Below are 23,105 nucleotides of genomic sequence, written 5' to 3' on the forward strand. Positions count from 1 at the left end.
TGAAAAAGAGACTGTGGGGAAAACTGACAAAAAGCTCCAGGGAAGAAGACACAGACCCACAGAGGATCTGCCCCACCTTTCTTCTCTGCGCCCTCGAAAGCGTGGGTCCTCCGGGTCCCGGGGGAATCGCTCGTCTCCAGGTCTGCGGCCTTCCCATGCCCCTGGCGGGCCCCGGGCTGCGCCCCGGCCATCCCCCTCGCTGAATTCCCTGTGATCAGGAGGAAAGGGAGGCCCGGGCCCCCCTCGCCTCCACTTCTCTTCTTGTGGTAAAGGTCCTCCTCGCCCCTCAAATTCACGTAATCGGTGGCCAAATCGCTTGTCAGGGTGGAAGTCATCCGGTCTGCTGAAGTCGTCAGGAAAGTCGGGATGAGGGCCGCGTCGGTCAGGGGGACCCCTGCAGTCCTGGCCGCCCCGGAATGGCCCCCTGTCGGCACCGTGCTCAGGGCCGCTGCTCTGCTCGTGCCGCCTCTCGGACAGCGGGCCCATGTGGTGGTTGGGAGGGCCCCGGGAGTCACCTACAGGAAACAAAGCTGCTTTTACCAGGTCTTCCAGGCTCCTGCCCAGCATCACCATGTTTCAGATGCATTCTTCCATTGTGTCTCCCCTCCCTGGCTCTCACACACTGAGGAGACAACCATCCCCAAGGCATCATATAATGAAAAGACCCAGGGTTTTGTGGTACAGCTTTCAACTTCATCACCCGCCAGTTAAGCCACTCGACCTAAAGCAAGTTACTCATCTCAAATGGCATTAGCAACACCCACCTTCCAAGACAGCCATTAAGTTAGGAAGCATAAGACAGCCTCACAGGACTCGACTGAGCTCCCCTCCCTGCCCCCCCTTCCCGCCGCCGAGCCCACCCCAGGGCACTGGGCCGCCTGCCGCCGCCTCTGCTGTCACTCCTTTACCCCCTCGCTCACTTCACTGGCCGCTGCTCACACTTGGGCTCCGGACACCTTCCGTGAGGCCCAGGGAGGCGCCTCTCTTCTACGCAGGCTCTGGCTCCGCGAACACGCTTTCTGCCTCTCTCGGAACGACAGCCCTCCTCTGTAATACTATCACCGTTCTTTTCGGATAATATTTGGAAACCCGCCAAAAATTTTTTGAAATATTTGAACATGTAATATATTAAATTACTGAATAAAAATGGAAAGAGACCAATGAATTTCTGATGGTGAGCTGTGGCCATTTTAAACGAGCACTTACTTCGGTCAACATACAATGAAACCACATTTCTGAAAAGTGGAGAGCAAAGGGACACTCCTGCCTCTAAAACCACTGAGGGTTTAAATAAAATCCTTTTCATTCTGCACCCTGGCAATAAAGATGTTTCCAGGTATCATAGTCAGCCGTAATTCCTACCCTTCCAATGTCCTCCCTCTTACATTTCTGTCCATTTCAATCCCTTCTCACCAAACATGTTTAAAAAACTCAGTATGAAAATACAGCATTGAAGAATTCTCTCTCTCCTTCCCTCTGTGAAACCAGCCCTCCCATCAAGCTCAGGAAAGCCCCTTCCGACCCGCCTCTTCGTTCAGCTTGCAAATGCCTCAGACCTGACTCCTAATGGGAGACAGCCCCACCTCTCAGTATCCCTGGCGGACAGCTTCTCTCTGACACTGTGCTGCTGGAACTGGGTGTGACCTCTGACCTGAGGAGCTGAGCATACTCCACTGGGACTTATCTATGAATACTAATCTCCCCATTCCTCTATCTGTCTACAAGTGCCCTATTTGTCCAAGGAAAGAAAGCCATCACTGCCGATTAGAAGGGACGTGGCCCGGGGATGGGGCGGCAGCGCTGGTTTGTCCAGCAGGGGACGGCAGGGCCCCTTTTCCGGCTCTCCCTTCTCCCTTTTGTCCCTAGGAGGAAAAGGAGAGGAGGAAGGAAGACAGAGAAAAGAGAAGAGGAAAGAAAGAGAAGAGGGGAGAACAAGGAGAGGAAACAGGCAGAGACAGACACAGGGCAGGGAAGAGGGAGAGGGGCGCTCAGTTGTTGACGCTGTGCCTTGTGGATAAAAGACTCTTCTTTCTTACAGCCCCAAATTCCAAAGACTGGTCCTTGATGCTTGCCTTCTCTTTCTACTTTCCCTGTCGGCCACCACTTCCATAGGATGGGATGAAAATAAACATTCTAATTCTTTTATTCCTTCCTTTATCCCTACCTCTAACATCTCATATACATTTAAGACAAGCTTTCAATTCCCAACGTCCGAGGGCTGGAAATGCTGACAAGGACTTTTCTTACTCTGATAAAACCACAAGAACCCGAACATGAACCACAGGAGGCTGTGGGCTTAGCCAATTAACAACAACAACAACAAAAAAAAGAGGCTAAGGAGTGAAGTCTTTGAAAAGCCACCTGCACGGTTCACAGGCCTCTGGTTTGTCCTCCCTCTGAATGTGCCACTGCCCTCCTCCTTTCCCCACTCCCTCCCCGTCCGCCCCCAACTCTCCAGCTCTTCCAGCTGGCACAGGAGGGCTTACCCCTTTGGGAACAAGGGCTCTGGCTCCCAGCGTGTGCTCTTTCAACTCCTAAGATTAACACTTAATTTCCAAATAGCTCCACATCTAACTAAACACTGACAATTCTCATCTCTGTGCCCTCCGTTCTACCAACCACCCGAGGCGTGGCACGTCCGTGCACTGCCCTGTTCTTTTCAAGTGGTGCAGCGTAACAACCAGTAGTTGTTCAATACTTGACACAATTTGGAGGGAGAAGGGGGTGATATTAAAAACACTTAAAATCTTGGAATTCTTTATCCCATCAAAACATCTAAAACGGCCCAGTTCAGCTCGCAGCTCTCAGCCGCTGGTGTGCTGGAGGCACAGCAGCGCTCCCATCCCCGCAGGCGGCCAGGCCTCGGGCCACTCGGAGCAGCTCACTGCCTGAGCCGAGGGCGAGAGCAGCATCAGCCAGAACGGCCACCTGCAGTGGCTGTGCTCCCGTTTTCCAGCGGTTCGAATGCCCATCTATCGAATGCCTCACTGCGCACTGTGAGGGCTACCCAAAGGAGGTGAAATACAACCGCTTACCCGCAAGCAGATATTTACCTTTGTTAGGGCCAGGTCCTTGTCCAGGGTTAAGAGGGGGGATGCGACCTTGTGCTCCCTGCTGCCCTAGGCCTGGGATCAGGGGTGGGGGGCCTGTATTCTGTCCTTCCTGAAAAGATGTTTTTAAAGAGGTAGTGTGAAACCATACACTTGTGCTTCCTGAATAGCAATTGTATTATAATGTGACAGAGAAAAACATTAGGTTGCCTCAAAGCCTCCAGTAGTAAATGTATAGCTAGTGACATCATGGCAAAACTGTCCTTAAATTCAGGGAGATTCTTCTTTTACCATAATAAGAGGAAACACATCTATTTTAAATCTGCCGATAGGTTTTATTTAAAGCTTGATCTTGACTTCTGACACTAAGCAAGAACGTCAATGGAAAGCGAGAAATCATGAGGTAAAGACCACACCCCGCACAGAGGACCTCCTGGCAATCTTCCTCTCGGTGCCACGGCTCCTTCCCGCCACAAAACGGCGGGCGGCAGGGCTGGTGTGAAGAGGGGAGTGGGGAACAGAAAGGGCTGGGCTCCTGCCAAGGGAGGTGTCCACACCAGCTTTCTCCTCCCCCCGCCTCCCATCTCTGCCTGCCCTCAGCACCCTCCTGCTCATTCACCTGGGATCTTGTGGATTCATTTGGTTCTGGCAGTTTCTGCCTCATACAAACCTGCTGCTCTGATGCTTTGAATCTCCTTGCTCTGGACCCCAAGCTTGTCCCTAGTCCTCATAGTCAGTATTTTTATCTAGCCATGTCTAAATTCTGATTCCCCACACTGCCCAGTGACCTTGGATCAGGTCTGTTGACAAACACACACACTTTCTATGAAAATAACACAGTTTTAAAAATCAACAGCAAAATTGTACTCATACTCCAAACTAGCTGGCATGAAGAGCAGCCCTGACTGCAGGACACACTGCAGCTGTAACAATAACATCAGTAACTCTATACTTGTGTTTTCTGTTTCATCCCCACACAACTCCTGCTCTTCATTTAATACGTGACAGCAATTCCAGTAAATTAAACCAATTAAAACAACTGGTTTAAATAATTCGCCTGGTCAAAGTGAAGAAAGTATTTCAGTATGTGACAAACATGAGCAAAGATTTCATCAGGCCGACTTCTGAGATGTGAAATACCCTACTTCAAACCTTCACATTCATTCAATCAATACTTCTAGATGTCAATTAAATCTTTACAGCATTATGCTTTGCATCTATAAAACATTTTAGTACATGACAGAATAAAAACTTATTAAAAAGTGCACAATAAATTCTGGAATTAAACTCAAATACCATCAGATTCGCCGAAACCGGTTTGGCTCAGTGGATAGAGTGTCGGCCTTCGGACTCAAGGGCCCAGGTTCGATTCCGGTCAAGGGCATGTACCTTGGTTGCGGGCACATCCCCAATAGGGAGTGTGCAAGAGGCAGCTGATCGATGTTTCTCTCTCATCGATGTTTCTAACTCTCTATCCCTCTCCCTTCCTCTATGTAAAAAATCAATAAAATATATTTTTTTAAAAAATACCATCAGATTCTTCGCTGCTATGAAATTTTTACGTTCTGGGAGATCTACTGAAGAGTACCGCATAATCTCATTTAGCTAGTTCTTTTAATTCTGAAAATCCAATGGTCATCTTCACATTACAAATGCTCAGAGCTATTAACAGTGCTTTCTACACAGTGTCCACAATATGGGCTCCCCACGGGCATGGAGGCCACGGAGTCCAGTCCTCTGAAAGGCGCAGGAGCACACACCCAGAGGCGAGCGTGTTAACCCTTCCCTGCTCATGCAGTCTTTCTGTCCGTCTCCCCAAGCAACCTGAGATCTCCGCACACCCTCCAGCACAGGCTCAGGGAACGGGCATTATAACTTGGCTAATAAAAGCAGAACTGTCAAAAGAAGGTCAAGACAATGTCCATAGACATATTGGATATTCTTATGAATACTGTTGTAAGCTGAAAGCAACTTGGACAGAATTCTGTCCACAGGGTCAGAACTTGAGAACGTGTAATTCTGGCCTGAGAGATCTCTGAAGGCATTCACGGAAACGAGAACAGTGCGATCGTGGGCTCCGCTCTCCTGGGGCCTTAGACACCTATCTGAAGGGTAGAGCTGGCGGGCCATGCGACCAAGGACCCAGAAAGGGAGTACGACAGGGGCATTAAGGGGTCCCCAGCCTCCCCCCGGCCACAGCTCTTTTGGAGGCCTGGGACAATTATCAACTAGAGTCACTCTTTTCTGGAAGAACATCTATTAAAACACAGGTTGAGAAGTTAAGGTTCATATTGTGATACGTTTGATAGTCTACCAGTGGTCGGCAAACTCATCAGTCAACAGAGCCAAATATCAACAGTACAACGATTGAAATTTCTTTTGAGAGCCACCTTTTTTAAACTTAAACTTCTCCTAACGCCACTTCTTCAAAATAGACTCGCCCAGGCCGTGGTATTTTGTGGAAGAGCCACACTCAAGGGGCCAAAGAGCCGCATGTGGCTCGCGAGCCGCAGTTTGCCGACCACTGGTCTATTGCATTTTCTTGTCTCCCTCTTCAGCTGTGATGCTCTTCTCAGGCCGCTATCACCACCTGAGACATTCCCGCCACGTCCGTGCAGTGTGTTTTCCCAAAGAGTAATGCCCACAAGTTGGAAAGGAAGAATACCTGATTGAAGGGGGCCCGGGGCCCATCACCCAGGAGAGCTGTTTTCTGCTGCTGGAATGGCATTTGCCCTTGAGACGAATGTGGCCCGCGGGCAGGGTTCTGCTGTCCCTGAGGTCCTGGGGGCCCCTGCATGCCACCCTGGGGTGGAGGCCCCAGAGAGCCCTGGGGCGGCCCCTGCTGTCCTTGTGAGCCTGGAGGTCCTCGCAACTCCTGGGGAGGGCCCAGCATCGACCCTTGAGGTGGAGGCCCCTGCATGGCACGCATCTCCTGAGGACCTCGCATTTCCTGAGGGCCATGTCCCAGTAGTCCACTTGGAGGGTGAGGTCTCATCTCTTGAGGTGGGTGGCCCATCATCATGCCTTGGGGAGTAGGACCCTGATTCTCTCGAGGGCCTGGAGGACCCTGCATTCCTCTTGGATTCAGTCCCATCAGAGGTCCCTGAGACACAGGACCTTGGATCCCCTGAGACCCGGGCCCGCCTTGCATCCCATGAGGATGAGGAGGTCCTTGCATTCCTCTGGGACCAGGTGGCCCCTGCATACCTTGATTACCTGGAGGCCCCTGAGGGCCCATGTGCCCCTGGGGACCAGGTGGGCCTTGGGGTCCTATGTGACCTTGTGGGCCCATATGACCTTGAGGACCAGAATTACCCTGTGGCCCAGGTGGTCCTTGAAGTCCCAAAGGGCCATGAGGTCCAGGATGCCTTTGCATTCCTTGGGGGCCATGTATGTCCTGAGGCCTCGGCAACCCCTGGGGTGGTCCCTGGGGCCCTTGTGGTCCCATGAATCCTTGTGGCCCTCCACCTCCCTGATGCAGTGGAGGACCTTGTGGTCCCATTTGCCCCTGGGGCCCAGGGGGTCTGAACTGTCCCTGTGGACCTGGAGGCCCCATTTGAGCCATGTTCATTGGCATTTGCTGAGATGAATGGGGCTGTTGAAAACCTTGAGGAATCTGAGACATTGGACCTTGTCCTGGAAAGGGCTGGGGTCCAAGAAGAGGGGTACCAGATGCAGGAGGAGGCTGGATTTGCTCAGCCTGTTTCTGTGCAAGCCTTTCAATTTTAAGTTGCTGGAAAGAAAAAAAGAAAAAGCACACTGAAAAATAAGCCAGAAGATGACAATGTGGCTGTCACTTATTTCATTGGGGAACCTCAAAACAAACACGAGGCATCAACCCCTTAATGCCCCAACAGTAACTAGAGTTCATATAACATTCACACATTCAGATGGTACTCAGGCCTCCAGACTCACTCTAGACTAACTCTTCTTAGGTGCTCGGAAACAATAGTCAGGATTATGTACATCCATCTTGACCAGAAAAAGCACAAAAATTTACCAGTTTTTTGTCATTCTTGGTAGCTGTCAAGGTAGGAAAACTAAGAACAAACCACTTGCTTTAGAGCCAACAGAAAAAAGAAAAATTATTTTATCTGGGGATAAATAAATGAATTCAAATTTAAACTATGTTGGCTTTATTATTTCTATTAAAAATGTATATTTAACTTAGGTCTTCTCACTGCTTGACTGATCTAGTTAGAAACTAGCTCCTACTATAGCAGTAAGAAGGGGTGGTGTTTATCAGACCCATCTGAGAGCCCCGTCCCTTCTCCTTATGAGCATATCAATAAAGTCAACCCTACTTTCTTAGAGCATCTTGAGTCCCCCAAAGAGCTTACCTCTAGAAGCTGTGGGTTAGTATACTGTAATGTGGCCATTTCTTGCTCAATTTCTGCTTGTGTTTTTTTCTTCTCTTCCAATTTAATGTCCTCTTTTCTGTCATTCAGTACCTCATTTGGGGCAGGAATTGGAACTTTATTTTGCATCCAAGCCTTGGGAAAGAAGAGAATATTAAAATATGCCCTAAGTGTGTAAATTACAATGGCAGAATGAGAAAACCATTTTGTCATGTCATTCATTGGCTCATTCCAACTTTCTGAATACAAGGTAGCTCAACTGGTGCACTGTCTTTATTTCTAATGCTAATTCTTAGTGACACATGAGTGGGATTTGGCAAGCATCATGGTTAGCAAACTGCGGCTCGCGAGTCACATGCAGCTCTTTGGCCCCTTGAGTGTGGCTCTTCCACAAAATGCCACGGCCTGGGTGAGTCTATTTTGAAGAAGTGGCATTAGAAGAAGTTTAAGTTTTAAAAATTTGGCTCTCAAAAGAAATTTCAATAGTTGTACTGTTGATATTTGGCTCTGTTGACTGATGAGTTTTGCCGACCACTGGGCAAGCACATGACTAGGTAGCAATCACTAAATTACTAAAAGCTGTTAGATCTGGCATGTTATTAAGAATGTGAAGCTCACCTGCCTCTTCCAAAGGACACCCCCCCTTTGTGCTGAGGGGACCAATAAAGCAGAAGACAGGCAATGCAGAAGAGAGCTGATGCACTCTCTGTGCTCCGGCCTCTTTTTCTTCCTTCCTCCAATAGCATCGATGAGAATAAGGAGGTGACAATAATCAAAGATCTGGAGAAGACTCATGACAAACGCAGTACTAACTGCAAAGCAGCAGATGGGAGCTATGTCTAAGAATGCCTGAAAGGTGTGAAAAATGCTCTAAAGGTCTAAGGCACAGAAATACCGCCCACAATGAGAGGACGCAGAGAAAGAAACCTGTTTCTGAACTGCAATCACACTCACCGAGCAGCACCAGCAACGCATGAATGAGATGGCCACTCACCTGCTGGAACTGAGCAGGGATAGGTTTTGCATAAGGAACTTTCTTCTGAGGTACTTTTTTCTGATCCTTTTGCATCACTTCCTCCATTCCCCAATCTAAACCTGGAATTGTCATTTCAATTTCATTGGACTCATCTTTCCCTGTAATCATAAAGATAAGTAATTAGTCAAGGAAATAAAAGAAAGTGGCCACTTCATCAATGAACACATTTTTGGAAGAATAGATTTAATGTTATGCAGTTTACATTACTTATATCAACATTTCTAAAAAAAAAAAAAATTTTGGCATTATCAAAATAATTTAATACCATAAAGTTAAGAAACAGACCTATAAAAATTTTATAAAAATAGAATTTATAGGTACAATTTCTCTTACCCATCTGCTCTTGCTCCATGGCTAATTTAAGTTGTTCTGGTATTCCCATCCCTGGAATTACTGCCAGGCTATTAGGTTCAAGGTCATCTATAAATAGGAATACATCCACTATCAATAGAGCATTTTATAAACGTAGTGGTCCAATAAAATTAGAACTTTTAAAAAAAGGAAACTTAACGTTGGTGGTTTACAAATCAATAAACTATAAAACTAAAATTAATTTTGTAAAATCTTCTCAATACCTAACACTTTTATAACAGACTATCTCATCTCAAAGAAGGGTCAATGTGCGGAGCCTCACCATATTCTACTCCATCTTCTGACATTCCCGGTAATAGGTTTAGATTATAGCGATCGCGCATTTTATCACCTGGTCGGTTTCGGGTCCAGAATTTGCTGCAAAATAAAAGTAATGGAAGGGAAAGGCAAGGTGCATGAGCTCAGTGTATTTCTGGGCACTTAACAGTATGAACCAGTCCTCTGGTAAACACAATTTTACAGTGCTTTTCTTCGAAAAGTTTAAAATACAGACTTTTTTTTAATCAGAAGGCAAAACAAAATTTGAGTAACAAAGTCATATTCAATACTCAATCTCCTTCTCATAACATATATACTTATAAAACACCACAAAAATGTTCCTAAGAACAAGACAGAATACAAATTAATATGCCAGTCTATCAATAAAAAATATATACATACTTATTTCCACCTGCCCCATGAACACAGTAACCCCTTGTTACTTTTTTACAGAAAGCTTACCTGGTGTGGTCATTTGAGCCTGAGCAGAGAATATGTCCAAGTGGATGCCACGCCAGACTCCAGATCATTCCTTCGTGGGCCATCTCCATCCCACCCACTTCCTTCTCTACCCTACAATAGCACCACAGAAAGAAGTCTTTTTCACAAAAGTTATATATATATATATATTTTTAAGACATTTTATTTTAGTGTAACATGTAGCTACCAAAGCCTATTACTTTTAATCTGTCAATTTCACATGATATAGGGGTGCTGATTTGTCATCAGTAAGATATATTTTTTAAATATGTTTTTATTGATTTCAGAGGAGGGAGGGAGGGAGGGAGGGAGGGAGGGAGGGAGGGAAGGAGGGAGGGAAACATCAATGATGTTTCATTGATTGGCTGCCTCCTGCAGGTCTCCTACTGGGGATCAAGCCCACAACCTAGGCATGTGCCCTGACCGAGAATTGAAAATGATCTCCTAAAATGATTTCACCAATAAGAAACAAGAAAATCTATTTTATCTGCTCTTAATGACTTATACAATCCAAAAATAATTGTGCTAAGGTTTCTATTCCAAGTTGGGTTTCCAGAATTGAAAACTGCACAAAGTCTCTGATACAGAACATATGAACACTAAGAGAAAATACAAACGATATCATGTTTCACACTTTCAGGTTCTCTCTTAATAAAGTAGACAACTTCTTTATAAGTGTTACATACCCAACATGCCAGAAGAGCAAAGAGCCATCGGACCCTCCACTGGCAAAAAGTCCTTCATGCACAGGGTGCCAGGCCACAGCTGTAAACACACAGGGAAAGGCAGAATGATCAGGACCTCAGAACACCACAGGCAAGTCAGAATGAGAAGTATACCTAAAAGCCACTAACCTGTGGCTTCTTTCTTATGACCTCGGAAGACTTGAAGCTCTTCTTTCAAGTTTCTGATATCAAAAAGTTTACAGAGATGGTCACGTGATGCTGTGAGTAGCCAATTGCCATTGAGATTTAATTTTACTTCCATCACTGTGTTTTTATGGGCATGACTAGAAACAAAGTACCAAGAAAATAATGTAAGAATTAAAAACAAATCTAAATCCATATAATGGCCATTTTTGTTGAAAAGCACATGGGTCAAGATGGCAAGAGGTTTAGCCTAGAAGTAATAAAGCATGAAGAAACAGCATTATAGGACCCCAGTTAAAAGTACCTTTGAAATAAATAGGTCAATGACAGAAATAATGTCCAGTATCTAAGCATTGCTTTCCTTAACCAGTTAAAATAGCAGCAGAGCTTCAACTGGATATAAAAGTTTATCTTTGAAGCAGGGGAAACATTTGAACATAAAAATTACTACTCAATAAAGCTCATTAAATTTTTAAGTTCCATGAACCTCCTCTCACTAAGACAAAGCATAAAAAGGAGCCTGGGGTAGTGTGAGCGTTAATTTGAACTCCAGACACTGCCACACGCCGAGGCCTGCACAGTGCACACCTCCACGGAGCACCACAGCCAAACACTCCGGGGGCTCCAGCCACTGGAGGTGTGCGCCACAGCAGCCTGCTCCAACCAGCTCCCTCCCAGTCACGAGGACTGGGACACTGCTGCTTGGTCAAAACAATGTTAACAACATATTCACATCACTGTTCATGTTTACAGATAATTCAGAAAAAAATTTATTATGTAGCTGCATCATAAGTAAGCATCTCAGACAAAAAAAAAAATTGAGAACTGATTCAAAAATAGAGGAAAAGTTTCTCTATAAAGAGACATAGTGAGATGGAGAAAGCTGGGCTGTATGTCTAGTGAGGGGCATACACATCAACTCCACACAGTGCCAAGTGCATTATAATGAGGAGAGACAGTACGTCAGAATATAATAACCACCTCCTTCTCAATCTTTCTCACTCCACTCCCGTGATACCCAAATTAAATTTAGATAGCTGTGGCAGAACATAAATCAAGCCGTATTTCATTAGGAATTCAGAGATAAAGCATATTTAATTAATAAGACAGCTATGGGTACAAATCCATCTGTTGTCTAACCTACTTTTCCAAAAATACGAGAGGAGAGAAAGCTAAAAGTTAAAGAATACAGGCTTTGTTCCCTTTGTTCGGGGAGCAAGGTGGGGTTCCTATCACTTACAGTGTTGCAAGACTCTGCCCAGTCTTGGGATCCCAGAACTTGATTGGCTGTTGACTATCTTTACTTCCTGAAACAACTAACCCTTTTGTTGGATGCCAGTCTACACATTTCACATCAGCACCATGCCCTGTCGGAAACAAGTTAAGATAAAAACCTAATCAGTCATATATATTTAAAGCAAGATTTCATTCTAATTTGAATCAAAGTAGAGAAATCTATTAAGTTAAATGTTTTGATCCTGGTGCTCTAAACTTTTTCAAGACTCTTTGGTCTTTGTGTCTCGGAGCCTAAAAGGTACACAGCAGCCCCACCAAGATGCACAGGAACCATTCCTCTGCTCCCGAGCTGCTGTCTTCCTCCTGCCAACTTGCTGAGTCTAGTCAAGGCTTCTTGGAGCTGACCTCTCAAGCCCGGCATTTAAAGCTTTCTTGACTTTTCATGCTGTTCCTATGGTATCCTATGAGGCACGATTCCTGTCCTTCACCTTAGTTCTCCCACGTGGCAGTAGTCCTTAAAACAAAAGTCCTAAATTCAGGTTTGGACAACATCACTTTCTGGTGTGATGACAGGAAAAGTATTCCCTCTTTCTGAACCCATTCACTCAGATGCAGAAGGACAAAAATAATCCCTGCTTCATTCACACACGTCAGATGAGATGCTAATAAAAGATGCCCTACTAATTACTAAATGTTAGCAACGTACTGAGCACTTATAAGCATCACCTCTTAAAATCCTAACAAAATACCAAGGAAAGTATTATCGTGATGTCCACTTCACAAGTGAAAAATGAGGAGGGCTAGGCGGGGCCAATAACAGGTCCTAGATTCCAAAGCTAGTCAACAAGAACAAGGCGGGAGCTGAGCCTGGTCCACAGGGTCCCAGAGACAGTTCTCTTCACCACCAGCTAGAACATGAGGTCACCTCACCAATGTAAGAGATTCACTATGACTAAGAACCACAAAAGTGAAAACGAAAATCTATAAAACTGAAAGAAGTGACCTTTGAAAAGCTGGATGCTGTACAAAGAGAGTTCCCAGAATATTTTACAGCAAAATGCACTGAGAAGCTGGTGAAGGGGAGGTAAAGAGTATCGGAAACAGCTTCTTCTCCAACCTGGGTCCAATCCAGCTTCCATGAAGTTTTAGGTGTGAAGGAGGAAGGATACAGAAGAATAGAAAAACATAAAGTAGAGAAGAAGAAAAAGATGGTTCTAGAGGCAATGGAAAGTGAATTTGCACTAATTCAGAAGTGGAGTAATTCACATCTCAAACATACAATACCTCACACTGGCAAGCATATATGTAGATACCAACTATTTGGAGAATAGTTTAGCGATCTGTATCAAAAGCATGAAGAAAGTATATATCCTGTTAACTCTTTAATTCCAAATCTCAGAACTTATCCTAAGAAAAGAATGGATAGCCCTAGCCAGTTAGGCTCAGTGGATAGAGCGTCGGCATGCGAACTGAAAGGTCCCAGGTTCAAATTTGGTCAAGGGCACATGCCCAGGTTATGGGCTCAATCCCCAGTGGGGGACTTGCAGGAGGCAGCCAATACATGATTCTCTCTCATCATAGATGTTTCTATCTCTCTCTCCCTCTTCCTTCCTCTTTAAAAATCAATAAAAATATATTTTTTAAAAAGAATAAAATGGGGGAGAAACCAAGATGGCGGCATAGGTAAGCACCTAAATTGCTGCCTCACACAACAATTTCAAAACTACAACTAAAAGACAGAACGGACACCATCCAGAACCACAGGAAAGCTGGCTGAGTGAAAATTCTACAACTAGAAGGAAAGAGAAAAGCTCACGGAGAATCAGAGGAGCTGCAAAGGGCTGAGGTACAAAGACACGTGTGCAGAGAGTAAGGGCGGCGAGTGCCTGGCTGGCTTTCTCTGGCGGGAGGGAGAAGGAAGCTCCCGACAGCACTGAACCCCAATTCCGACTGCACTGAACCCCAGTTCCGGCCAAAACCCCGTGGACCCAGGCTCATACGGGGGGAGTCTGGACTGTCAGGCAGAGAGAAAGGCACTCGGAGAGTCGGAGACTCGGGGGAGCCGCGGCGGGCAGGGGTCTGGAGGCGTGCGAGAGAGTGCGCGCGCAGAGAATCCTGACTGTGGAGGTTGCCGCAGGCTTTCCCTAATGGAAGGGAGTCGGAAGCTCCTGACTGCACTGAACCCCAGTTCTGGGCGAGCCCCTGGGGACCCACGCTATTACAGGGGAATCTGGACTGTCAGGCGGAAACTCAGGGGAGCCGCGGAAGGCAGAGGTCTGGAGGCGCGCGCGCAAGGGCAGGGCTGACGGGAAGCCAAGACTGTCTGCTCAGCCCTGAGACTCCACCCCATTCAAGCTGAGCACAGAGGCTTTTGCCATTTTGCAAGTCTCCTCCTATAAGGCTGTCTCCAGCACAGGTCTCCCGGCGTAGACACAGCTGATCCTCACAGCCAATTGGCCTGGAGGTCAATTCCTCCCAGTGATACCAACAACAATCAAGACTTAACTACAACAAGGCTGTGCACACAGACCACAAAGGAGTGCACCAAGAGTGTCCACCTCAGGTAACTGGGGAGGCTGAGCCACTGGGCCCTATAGGACACCTAGCACACAAAACTACCCTACCAACTCAGGGAAGCAGCGAAAATGCAGAGACAAAGTAACAGGTCACAAACAAAAGAAATGGAGGAAAACAAACGACTGGATATAGAATTCAAAACCACGGTTATAAGGTTTTTCAAGAATTTTCTAGGAAAGGCTGATAAATTTAGCCAGAACCTCGAGGATATGAAAAAAGACCAACTAGAAATTAAGCATACACTGACTGAAATAAACAATATTATACAGAGACCCAACAGCAGACTAGAGGAACGCAAGAATCAAGTCAAAGATTTGAAATACAAAGAAGCAAAAAACACTCAACTGGAAAAGCAAAAAGAAAAAATAATCCAAAAGTTTGAAGATAGTGTAAGAAGCCTCTGGGACAACTTCAAGTGTACCAACATCAGAATTATGGAGGTGCCAGAAGAAGAGAGAGAGCAAGATACTGAATACCTATTTGAAGAAATAATGACAAAAAACTTCCCCCACTTGGTGAAAGAAATAGACCTACAAGTCCAGGAAGCGCACAAAACCCCAAACAAAAGGAATCCAAAGAGGACCACACCAAGACACATCATAATTAAAATGCCAAGGGCAAAAGACGAAGAATATTAAAAGCAGCAAGAGAAAAACAGTTAATTACCTACAAGGGAGCACCCATACGATTATCAGCTGATTTCTCAACAGAAACTACGCAGGCCAGACAAGAGTGGCAAGAAATATTCAAAGTGATGAATAGCAAGAACCTACAACCAAGATTACTCTACCCAGCAAAGTTATCATTCAGAATGGAAGGTCAGATTAAGAGCTTCACAAATAAGAAAAAGCTAAAGGAGTTCATCACCACCAAACCAGATTTTATATGAAATGCTGAAAGGTATTCTTTAAGAAGAGGAAGAAGAAAAAAGTAAAGATAAAAATTATGAACGACAAATACATATTTATCAACAAGTGAACCTAAAAATCAAGTGAATAAAAAATCTGAGGAACAGAATAAACTGGTGAATATAATAAAACCAGGGGCATAGAAAGGGAGTGGACTGATAATTCTCAGGGGTAAAGGGGTATGGTGGGGGCAGGAAGAGACTGGACATAAATCGTACACTTATGGATGAGGACAGTATGGGAGAGTTAAGGGCAGAGGGTGAAGTGGGAACTGGGTAGAGGGGCGCTATGGGGGGGGAAAAGGAGAAACAATTGTAATAATCTGAACAATAAAGATTTATTAAATTTTAAAAATATATAAAAATTTTTTAAAAAAATAAAAAAAATGTATGTTCAAAAACAGTTATGTACAGGATATTTATGAAACAGCTTATTTTTAAAGTGCTCATGAATAGGCAACATTACAAAATAAAATTCAGTATGGCATATGTGCTCAATGGAATATGATGCACCTATCATAAATGATACTACAGGTAATTAAATGACATTAAAACATTCATGATACTAAGTATATTTTAAAAACAAAAACACACCTGTGTGTATAGCATTCCTGATGCCATCACTGTAAAAGGCAAACAAGTTACTAACACAAGTGACTATGTGTGCATATCCCTCTACAGACAGAAAAAAGGCAAGTTCCTGCCCTAGCTGGTGTGGCTCAGTGGATAGAGCATCGGCCTGTGGACTGAGGGATCCCAGGTTCAATTCCCGTCAAGGGCACATGCCCAGGGTTACAGGCTCAATCCCCAGTAGGGACGTGCAGGAGGCAGCTGATCAATGATTCCCATCACTGATGTTTCTCTCTCTTTCTCCCTCTCTGAAATCAATAAAAATATATTTAACAACAACAAAAAAAGGCAAGTTAGTAACTCAAGTGACTGTGGGTGCATATCCCCACCGACAGAAAAAAGGCAAGCTGTCTAGACATCAAACTGTTATCAGAAACAATATTAGGCTGAGTAGTGAAATTAAGGTGATTCTTACTTCCCTGTGTATTTTCTGTTTTTACATTTTCTATAATAAATGTACATTATTTTATAATGGGGATCTGAAGAAGAGAAAGGGGAAGAGAGGTTTGATTGTTCCTTTGATTTTTTTAATTAAAAAAAAAAAAAAAGAACTGCCCGGCTAACGCAGCTCAGTGGTTGAGCATCGACCTATGAACCAGTTCGATTCCAGGTTGGGGCACATGCCTGGATTGCAGGCTCCATCTCCAGTGGGGTGCATGCAGGAGGCAGCCAATCAATGATTCTCTCTCATCACTGATGTTTCTCTCTCTCTCCCCCTTCCTCTCTGAAATCAATAAAAAATATATTTTTAAAAAAGAACTAAGGATGAACAAATTAAATAGAAATACAATTCACTCCTCCAATCTTGCCTTTAAGAGCATTTAATGTTCTAACGATTTGATCCTAAAAAGATGTAGTTATGAAATTTTAAAACTTTATGGACCATTATCATCTAAAATTAAATATTATATGTAGATATGTTCTATTTTCACCAAATTTGAGTGGAAAAAGCATAAGAAAGCACTTTTAAAATGTGATGCACTGCCCTAACTGGTTTGGCTCAGTGGATAGAGCATCGGCCTGCGGACTGAAAGGTCCTGGGTTCGATTCTAGTCAAGGGCATGTACCTTGGTTGCGGGCACATCCCCTGTGGGAGGTGTGCAGGAGGCAGCTGATCGATGTTTCTCTCCCATCGATGTTTCTAACTCTCTATCCCTCTCCCTTTCTCTCTGTAAAAAAAAATCTATAAAATATATATATTTTTAAAAATGTGATGCACTATGTAAAAGTTTATATTCTTAACAGCCATCTCTACCCTCACCTTCTCTGGGACATTTTCATGTCATAAAGAGAGTATATCTGTTTAGTTTAAACAAGTATATACAAAAACTATCAATACATAAAAAGGAACATTAATATTTTTAGCTGCTTTAGTTTTGTTTCCTGAAGTTTTCTAAAATGTATTTAAGTAGAATTCAAGCAAGTGATGAATCCCATCCATCCTTTTCTGTTAAATAAATTTACTCATATCCATACATCACTACTAGAAATCAAATTATACTGATTGTTGGTTATTATTTTATTAGTCACTGTCCTTAATAATAAAAATACTACTACTAGCAAACACATATACTTCTTATTTACGGTAGTATTCTAAGCAAAGTATATATACTGCCTTACCATCTTCGTAAGAAGTGTACAAAGTACAGACAGGTTAAATACCTTGCCCACACATGAGTGGGGTGTGGGGGGAGCAATGGGGCGATAAGGACACATATGTAATACCTTAATCAATTAAAGAAAAAAATACCTTGCCCACAATCACACAGTTGCTACATGGCACAGCAGACATCTGAATGCAAGGAGTCACTGCTCCTAACACCGAGACTCTACCGCCTTTTTAGATGTGAAGGGTTAGTCTGCGGCTTACAAAAGCATACGCCGTCTGACTCGCTTCTGTGATGCATAAAGCGTCACTGGAGGATGTGCACAGCAGGCAGGGAGCTAGGACAGAAGGAGTACTATTCAAGCCTTTCATTATTTTATTATTGCATCATGAGCATATAGTACCTACTTTTTAAAAGTTAAAATACAAATAAAGTTATTTAAGAAAATATGTACAAAAAAGTAATGTTAAAAAGCATGTTAACATTCGTGACTTGAAAAGAGACACACACCCAAAACAGCACACACATACATTTGCTCAAAAATGCACAAAGTATGTCTTTAAAAAGTACACAAAAATCTGACAATATTAACTGCCTCTAAGAAGGGGAACTGATTAGTGGAGGAACGAGGGTAAGGTGTCTTCACTGTATAATGTTTGATAATTTTAAAATATTGAGAGAAAAAAATCAATTTAAAATTTTAATTCACTAAACAGTCGAAAGAGGGTATGAAATCTTTATAGGTAACATACATTTTTATAACTTTTTAAAAAAGAAAAAAGAGGTTGGATGGACTTAGAGGATATTATGCTAAGAAAAATAACGCACAGAGAAAAAGACAAAAACTATATCATTTCACGTGTGTGTGTGTGTGTGTGTGTGTGTGTGTGTGTATAAATCTAAAAACCAAAATAAGTGAACATACAAAACAGAAACAAACTCATAGATGCATAGAGCTAATGATCGCCTGATGGGGGCATGGAGAGGGTGAAGAAATGGGCCAAAAAGGTGAAGGGATTCAGTAGAACAAATTGCCAGTTATAAAAATAGTCATGATGATGTAAAGTACAGCATCCTATCCTATCTAATAAAAGGGCAATATGCAAATGAACCATCACTCTGTCACAAAGATGGCAGCACCCATAGCCACAAGATGGCGGCACCCAGTCCTCTCAGCCCCACCAGAGTCCCCCAGTCCTGGAGGGGTGGCCACTGAGAGCGTGCAGCGTGAGCGGCCTGGCGGAATGCTTGCTTCGTTGCTCCGACAACAAGGCAAGCATTCTGCGCCTGGCCACGGACGGGCCTCTGGGTGCGGAGAGCCACTGGGCAGTGGGCACGGAGCGGCCAGGCCCCGCAGAGAGCTACTGGCGCACGGATTCGTGCACAGGGCTGCCAGTAGGGAATAAGAGTGACTAGCACTGTAATAATTAGTACTAGTATAGTGCCAGGTGGGTACTAGACTTCATAAGGTATACAAATGTCTAACCACTCTACAACTGGGCTCTACAACTGAAACTAATATATTGTATGTCAACTATAAAATAAATTTTAAATGAAAAACAAGAAAATAATAAAGAGGAAAAATAGATTAAGCTAGCATAGATGCAAATGGATATGTAACTGCTTCCTTCTTCAGAAGAAAAACATTATTGAATTCCCAATGAAGTGACAAAACCTATTTGAAATGATAAAATTCTACCCTGCCCTGGCAGCTGATATATTTAAATGCAGAAGAATCATACTAGTAAGAGCTTATCCTAAGGAAATAATTTTTAAAGTTTTTTTTTCAACTTTTCTATTTAAAAAGATGGTATTTGAAGCCTAGTTCATAATTGTGAAAAACTATAGAATGACTGAACTATACCACAGCCAAAAACTAGATGAAGATTCTGGGAATAACAACAACAAAACACTCAGAAAATAAAGTGACCTTTTAAAAAGCAAAACAAAATTGTACCTGCACACACTAAGTATATGGTGTAAGGAGATTAAAACGTCATATGTAGCCCTAACCGGTTTGGCTCAGTGGATAGAGCATCGGCCTGTGGACTGAAGGGTCCCGGGTTTGATTCCAGTCAAGGGCATGTACCTTGGTTGCGGGCACATCCCCAGTAGGGGGTGTGCAGGAGGCAGCTGATTGATGTTTCTCTCTCATCGATGTTTCTAACTCTCTATCCCTCTCCCTTCCTCTCTGTAAAAAACCAATAAAATATATTTTAAAAATAAATAAAAATAAAATAAAACGTCATCCTCTCTAATAAAATGGTAATATGCAAATTAACCATCACTCCACTACATAAGCCACGCCCACCAGCCAGGCCACGCCCACCAGCCAATCAGGGTGAGTATGCAAATTAACCCCAATCCAAGATGGCTACAGCCACAGAGAGCAAGGTTTCCCAGGTAACAGAGCAAGCCAAGCTTTCCATAGCCGTTGCAGGCCTAAGCCTCCACTCAAGCTACAAAGTTTCAGTTATAGAAGGTAAACAAATTGAAACAAATGGCGGCAGAATGGAGCTTGAGAGAGCAGGCCAGGGTTGCCGGCGGCAACAGGGGAAGCAAAGCTTTCCGCACACCCTGGCCGGGCTCACCCGATAAAGGCTACAAAGTTTCAATTGTAGAAGGTGAATTAACTGCCACAGAAAATGGCTGCCGCCCCAGAGGGAGCAGCAGGCTTGGCTCCGCTCCAGGCTACAAAGTTTCAATTGTAGAAGGAAAATAAATTCCAGATACCAGGGCCTCCGCTTGGGTTGCCAGGGGGCATGGCCGGCCTGCAAATCACCACAGGCCCCTCGCTCAGGCCGCCCCACGCCCCAAGGGAACCCCACCCTGATCCGGGACACCCTTCAGGGCAAACCAGCTGGCCCCCACCCGTGCACCAGGCCTCTATCCTATCTAATAAAGGAGTACTATGCAGATTGATCATCACTGCAACACACAATATAGCTGCCCCCATGTGGTAAAAGATCCTGCCCTCATGTGGACACAAGATGGCCAGCAGGAGAGGGCAGTTAGGAGGCACCCGGCCTGCAAGGGAGGGCAGTTGGAGGTGATCAACCCTGCAGGGGAGGGCAGTTAGGGGTGACCAGGCTGGCAGAGGAGAGAAGCTGGGGGCAAACAGGCTGGCAGGGGAGCAGTTAAGCATCAACTAGGCTGGCAGCGGAGTGGTTAGGGGGTGATCAGGCTGGCAGGCAGAAGCGGTTAGGCGCAATCAGGAAGGCAGGCTGGCAAGCAGTTGGGAGCCAGCAGTCCTGGATTGTGAGAGGGATGTCCGACTGCCCGTTTAGGCCCGATCCTGTTGGGATCGGGCCTAAACAGCCAGTCGAACGGGATCAGGCCTTAACGGGCAGTCGGACATCCCTCCAGGAGTCCCAGATTGGAGAGGGTACAGGCTGGGCTGAGGGACAACCCCCCGCTGTGCACGAATTTCGTGCACCGGGCTTCTAGTATGTAATAACAGAAATGTAGATACAGCTAAGCAGGAAATGAAAATTATATTGGGATAGTAGAAACAAAGGTAAAGTTTTCTATCCACATTTCCTCTGTTATATTGTGGTTTTAACCATAAATAACATGAGTTAGGTTTCTTGTGTATGTGAACTTTTGATATGGTTTTAAAATGAGAAAAAATAACACGGAACACAAGTTACTTTGCTAGCTAATATTTTCTTTATCAAATTAGCACAAACTGAACTTGGTGACACCCAGCATAATAAAAAAGTAAGAGGCACTCTCATCCATAACCAGTTGAAAAGTAAATTAGTCCAATTTTTGGGGGGTAGGCCATTTTCACTTCTCTTCTAAGAATTTACCCTACGTCTATAGCTGTACAAACACACTAAGATTTATATATAAAGTTATTTATTGTACCTTGTTTGAACTACAATACTGGAAACAACTTAAAAATTAATCTCTAAGGGGTGATTTAGGAAATTTAAGTAAATCCATATATTGAATTCAATAGAGCTGTTAAAACTGAGGCAATCACAATGGACACAGACACCAGGGGGGTGAGGACATGAGTGGGGGGGGGAGGAGCAGTGGGGAGGGTAAGGACACATATGTAATACCTTAATCAATAAATAAATACAACTTGAAAGCCTTAAAAAAATTTGAGGCAGAAAGATGAGACTTTTTGAGACGATAAGAAACGTTCTATGTCTTGAGTATAATGATGGTTACAAAATGAAGCGGAGAAAAGAGACCTTTGGAAGGGAATGAAATACCATATATCTCAATTAAGGTATATATATTTGTCAAAAGCCATGGAACTGTACACCTAAAAAGGGTAAATGTAATCATAGGGAAATAATACCTCAAAAACTGACTTTTTAAAATAAGCAAAAAAAGGAAGATATAATTTAGTCCCATTTGCAAAAAAGAAAACCTAACCTCGTAAAAACCAATAAAAATAAAAGTTTTTTTAGGGAGAAGAAATGCTATGGGAATAAGAAGGCATTTATTCTTCTGTACTGCTTGAAGTTTTCTTTCTTCTTACTTGACGTTTTTAACATGCTCTTGTTGTTTCATTTGATCCCCTCTATTCAAAACTCATGCGAATGACTGATACCAGCTCCCACCTTCATCTCCAATGCAGGCCTCGCGGTGCGGGGCGGGGCGGGGCCGTGCCGCAGGCTCGGGAAGCCGGTTATATGCACTCCGTGTGGCTGGAGTGAGTTCCCAGGATGTCATGGGCTATGTGCTCTGGTATGCCATATATATAAACTTATATTTACAAAAACTACCTTACAGAAGAAATGATTGTCAAACACATGACTTATCAGTTCCAACCATTAACCCTAAAAAATGCCTCTCCACTAACTTTCACCATTTCAAAGGTTCAGAATTTCAAGATAAAACCAACGTTCTCTGTGATGCCCACACAAGTCCCAGGAATGTAGCATTGCGATGCTGAAGCAATACAGACCTCATGAAAACACATTCAAGTGACAACTGGTTTTATTGCCTAGTGACCTAGATACTTCTTTCTGCCTTCCTTTATTTACTGATTGACTTGAGAGAGAGGAAAGGAAAGAGAGGGAGACCTGGGCTTGTTGTTCCACCTATTCATGCACTCATCGGTTGATTCTTACATGTGCCGTGACTGGGAGCAAACCCACAATCTTATTGGGATGATGCTCTGACCCCGTGGTTGGCAAAATGCGGCTCTTTGGCCCCTTGAGTGTGGCTCTTCCACAAAATACCACGGCCTGGGCGAGTCTATTTTGAAGAAGTGGCGTTAGAAGAAGTTTAAGTTTAAAAAATTTGGCTCTCAAAGAAATTTCAATCGTTGTACTGTTGATATTTGGCCTGTTGACTAATGAGTTTGCCGACCACTGCTCTAACCAATTGAGCAACCTGGCCAGGGCTGTGACCTAGATATTTTTAAATTAAATAACACCTTTTTAAAAAATTGATTCTAAAGAGAAGGGAGAGAGAGAGAGAGAACATCGATGTGAAAGAGAAGCATCAGTCAGTTCCCTCCCACCTGCGCCCCATCCAGGGTCAAACCTGGAACCTGAAAGCTGGGTGTGTGCTCTGACCAGGAAGCGAAGCCGCCGCCTCTTGGTGTCTGAGATGATGTTCCAGCTGAGCCGCACTGGCCGGGGACTAAAAACATGCTGCTAAAGATTTTAAGACTAAAAACTTTAAGACTGAAAACTTCAAGTATTTTTTGAAAGTGGCATCTAAACTTTTAAGAATCAAGCTCGTAAAAAATATGAAG

The 23,105-nt window shown here is 44.0% G+C and overlaps 1 protein-coding gene across 4 annotated transcripts in view; it reads right to left on the reverse strand.

The window, feature by feature from the left end:
- The window catches only part of WDR33 (WD repeat domain 33), a 112,836-nt gene that overhangs the window by 9,433 nt on the left and 80,298 nt on the right, over positions 1 to 23,105 (reverse strand). For all 4 annotated transcript variants that reach the window (XM_079781775.1, XM_079781776.1, XM_079781774.1 and 1 more), the window contains exons 8-18: positions 11,664 to 11,790; positions 10,409 to 10,563; positions 10,241 to 10,319; positions 9,537 to 9,647; positions 9,079 to 9,173; positions 8,778 to 8,864; positions 8,403 to 8,542; positions 7,391 to 7,543; positions 5,716 to 6,783; positions 3,054 to 3,162; positions 77 to 515 (exon numbers count right to left, since the gene is read on the reverse strand). In XM_079781775.1, coding sequence (XP_079637901.1) covers positions 77 to 515; positions 3,054 to 3,162; positions 5,716 to 6,783; positions 7,391 to 7,543; positions 8,403 to 8,542; positions 8,778 to 8,864; positions 9,079 to 9,173; positions 9,537 to 9,647; positions 10,241 to 10,319; positions 10,409 to 10,563; positions 11,664 to 11,790 — 2,563 coding nt within the window. The remainder of the gene's footprint in view (positions 1 to 76; positions 516 to 3,053; positions 3,163 to 5,715; positions 6,784 to 7,390; positions 7,544 to 8,402; positions 8,543 to 8,777; positions 8,865 to 9,078; positions 9,174 to 9,536; positions 9,648 to 10,240; positions 10,320 to 10,408; positions 10,564 to 11,663; positions 11,791 to 23,105) is intronic.

Source organism: Cnephaeus nilssonii (assembly GCF_951640355.1).
Source record: "Cnephaeus nilssonii genome assembly, chromosome: 10".
NCBI lineage: Eukaryota > Metazoa > Chordata > Mammalia > Chiroptera > Vespertilionidae > Cnephaeus > Cnephaeus nilssonii.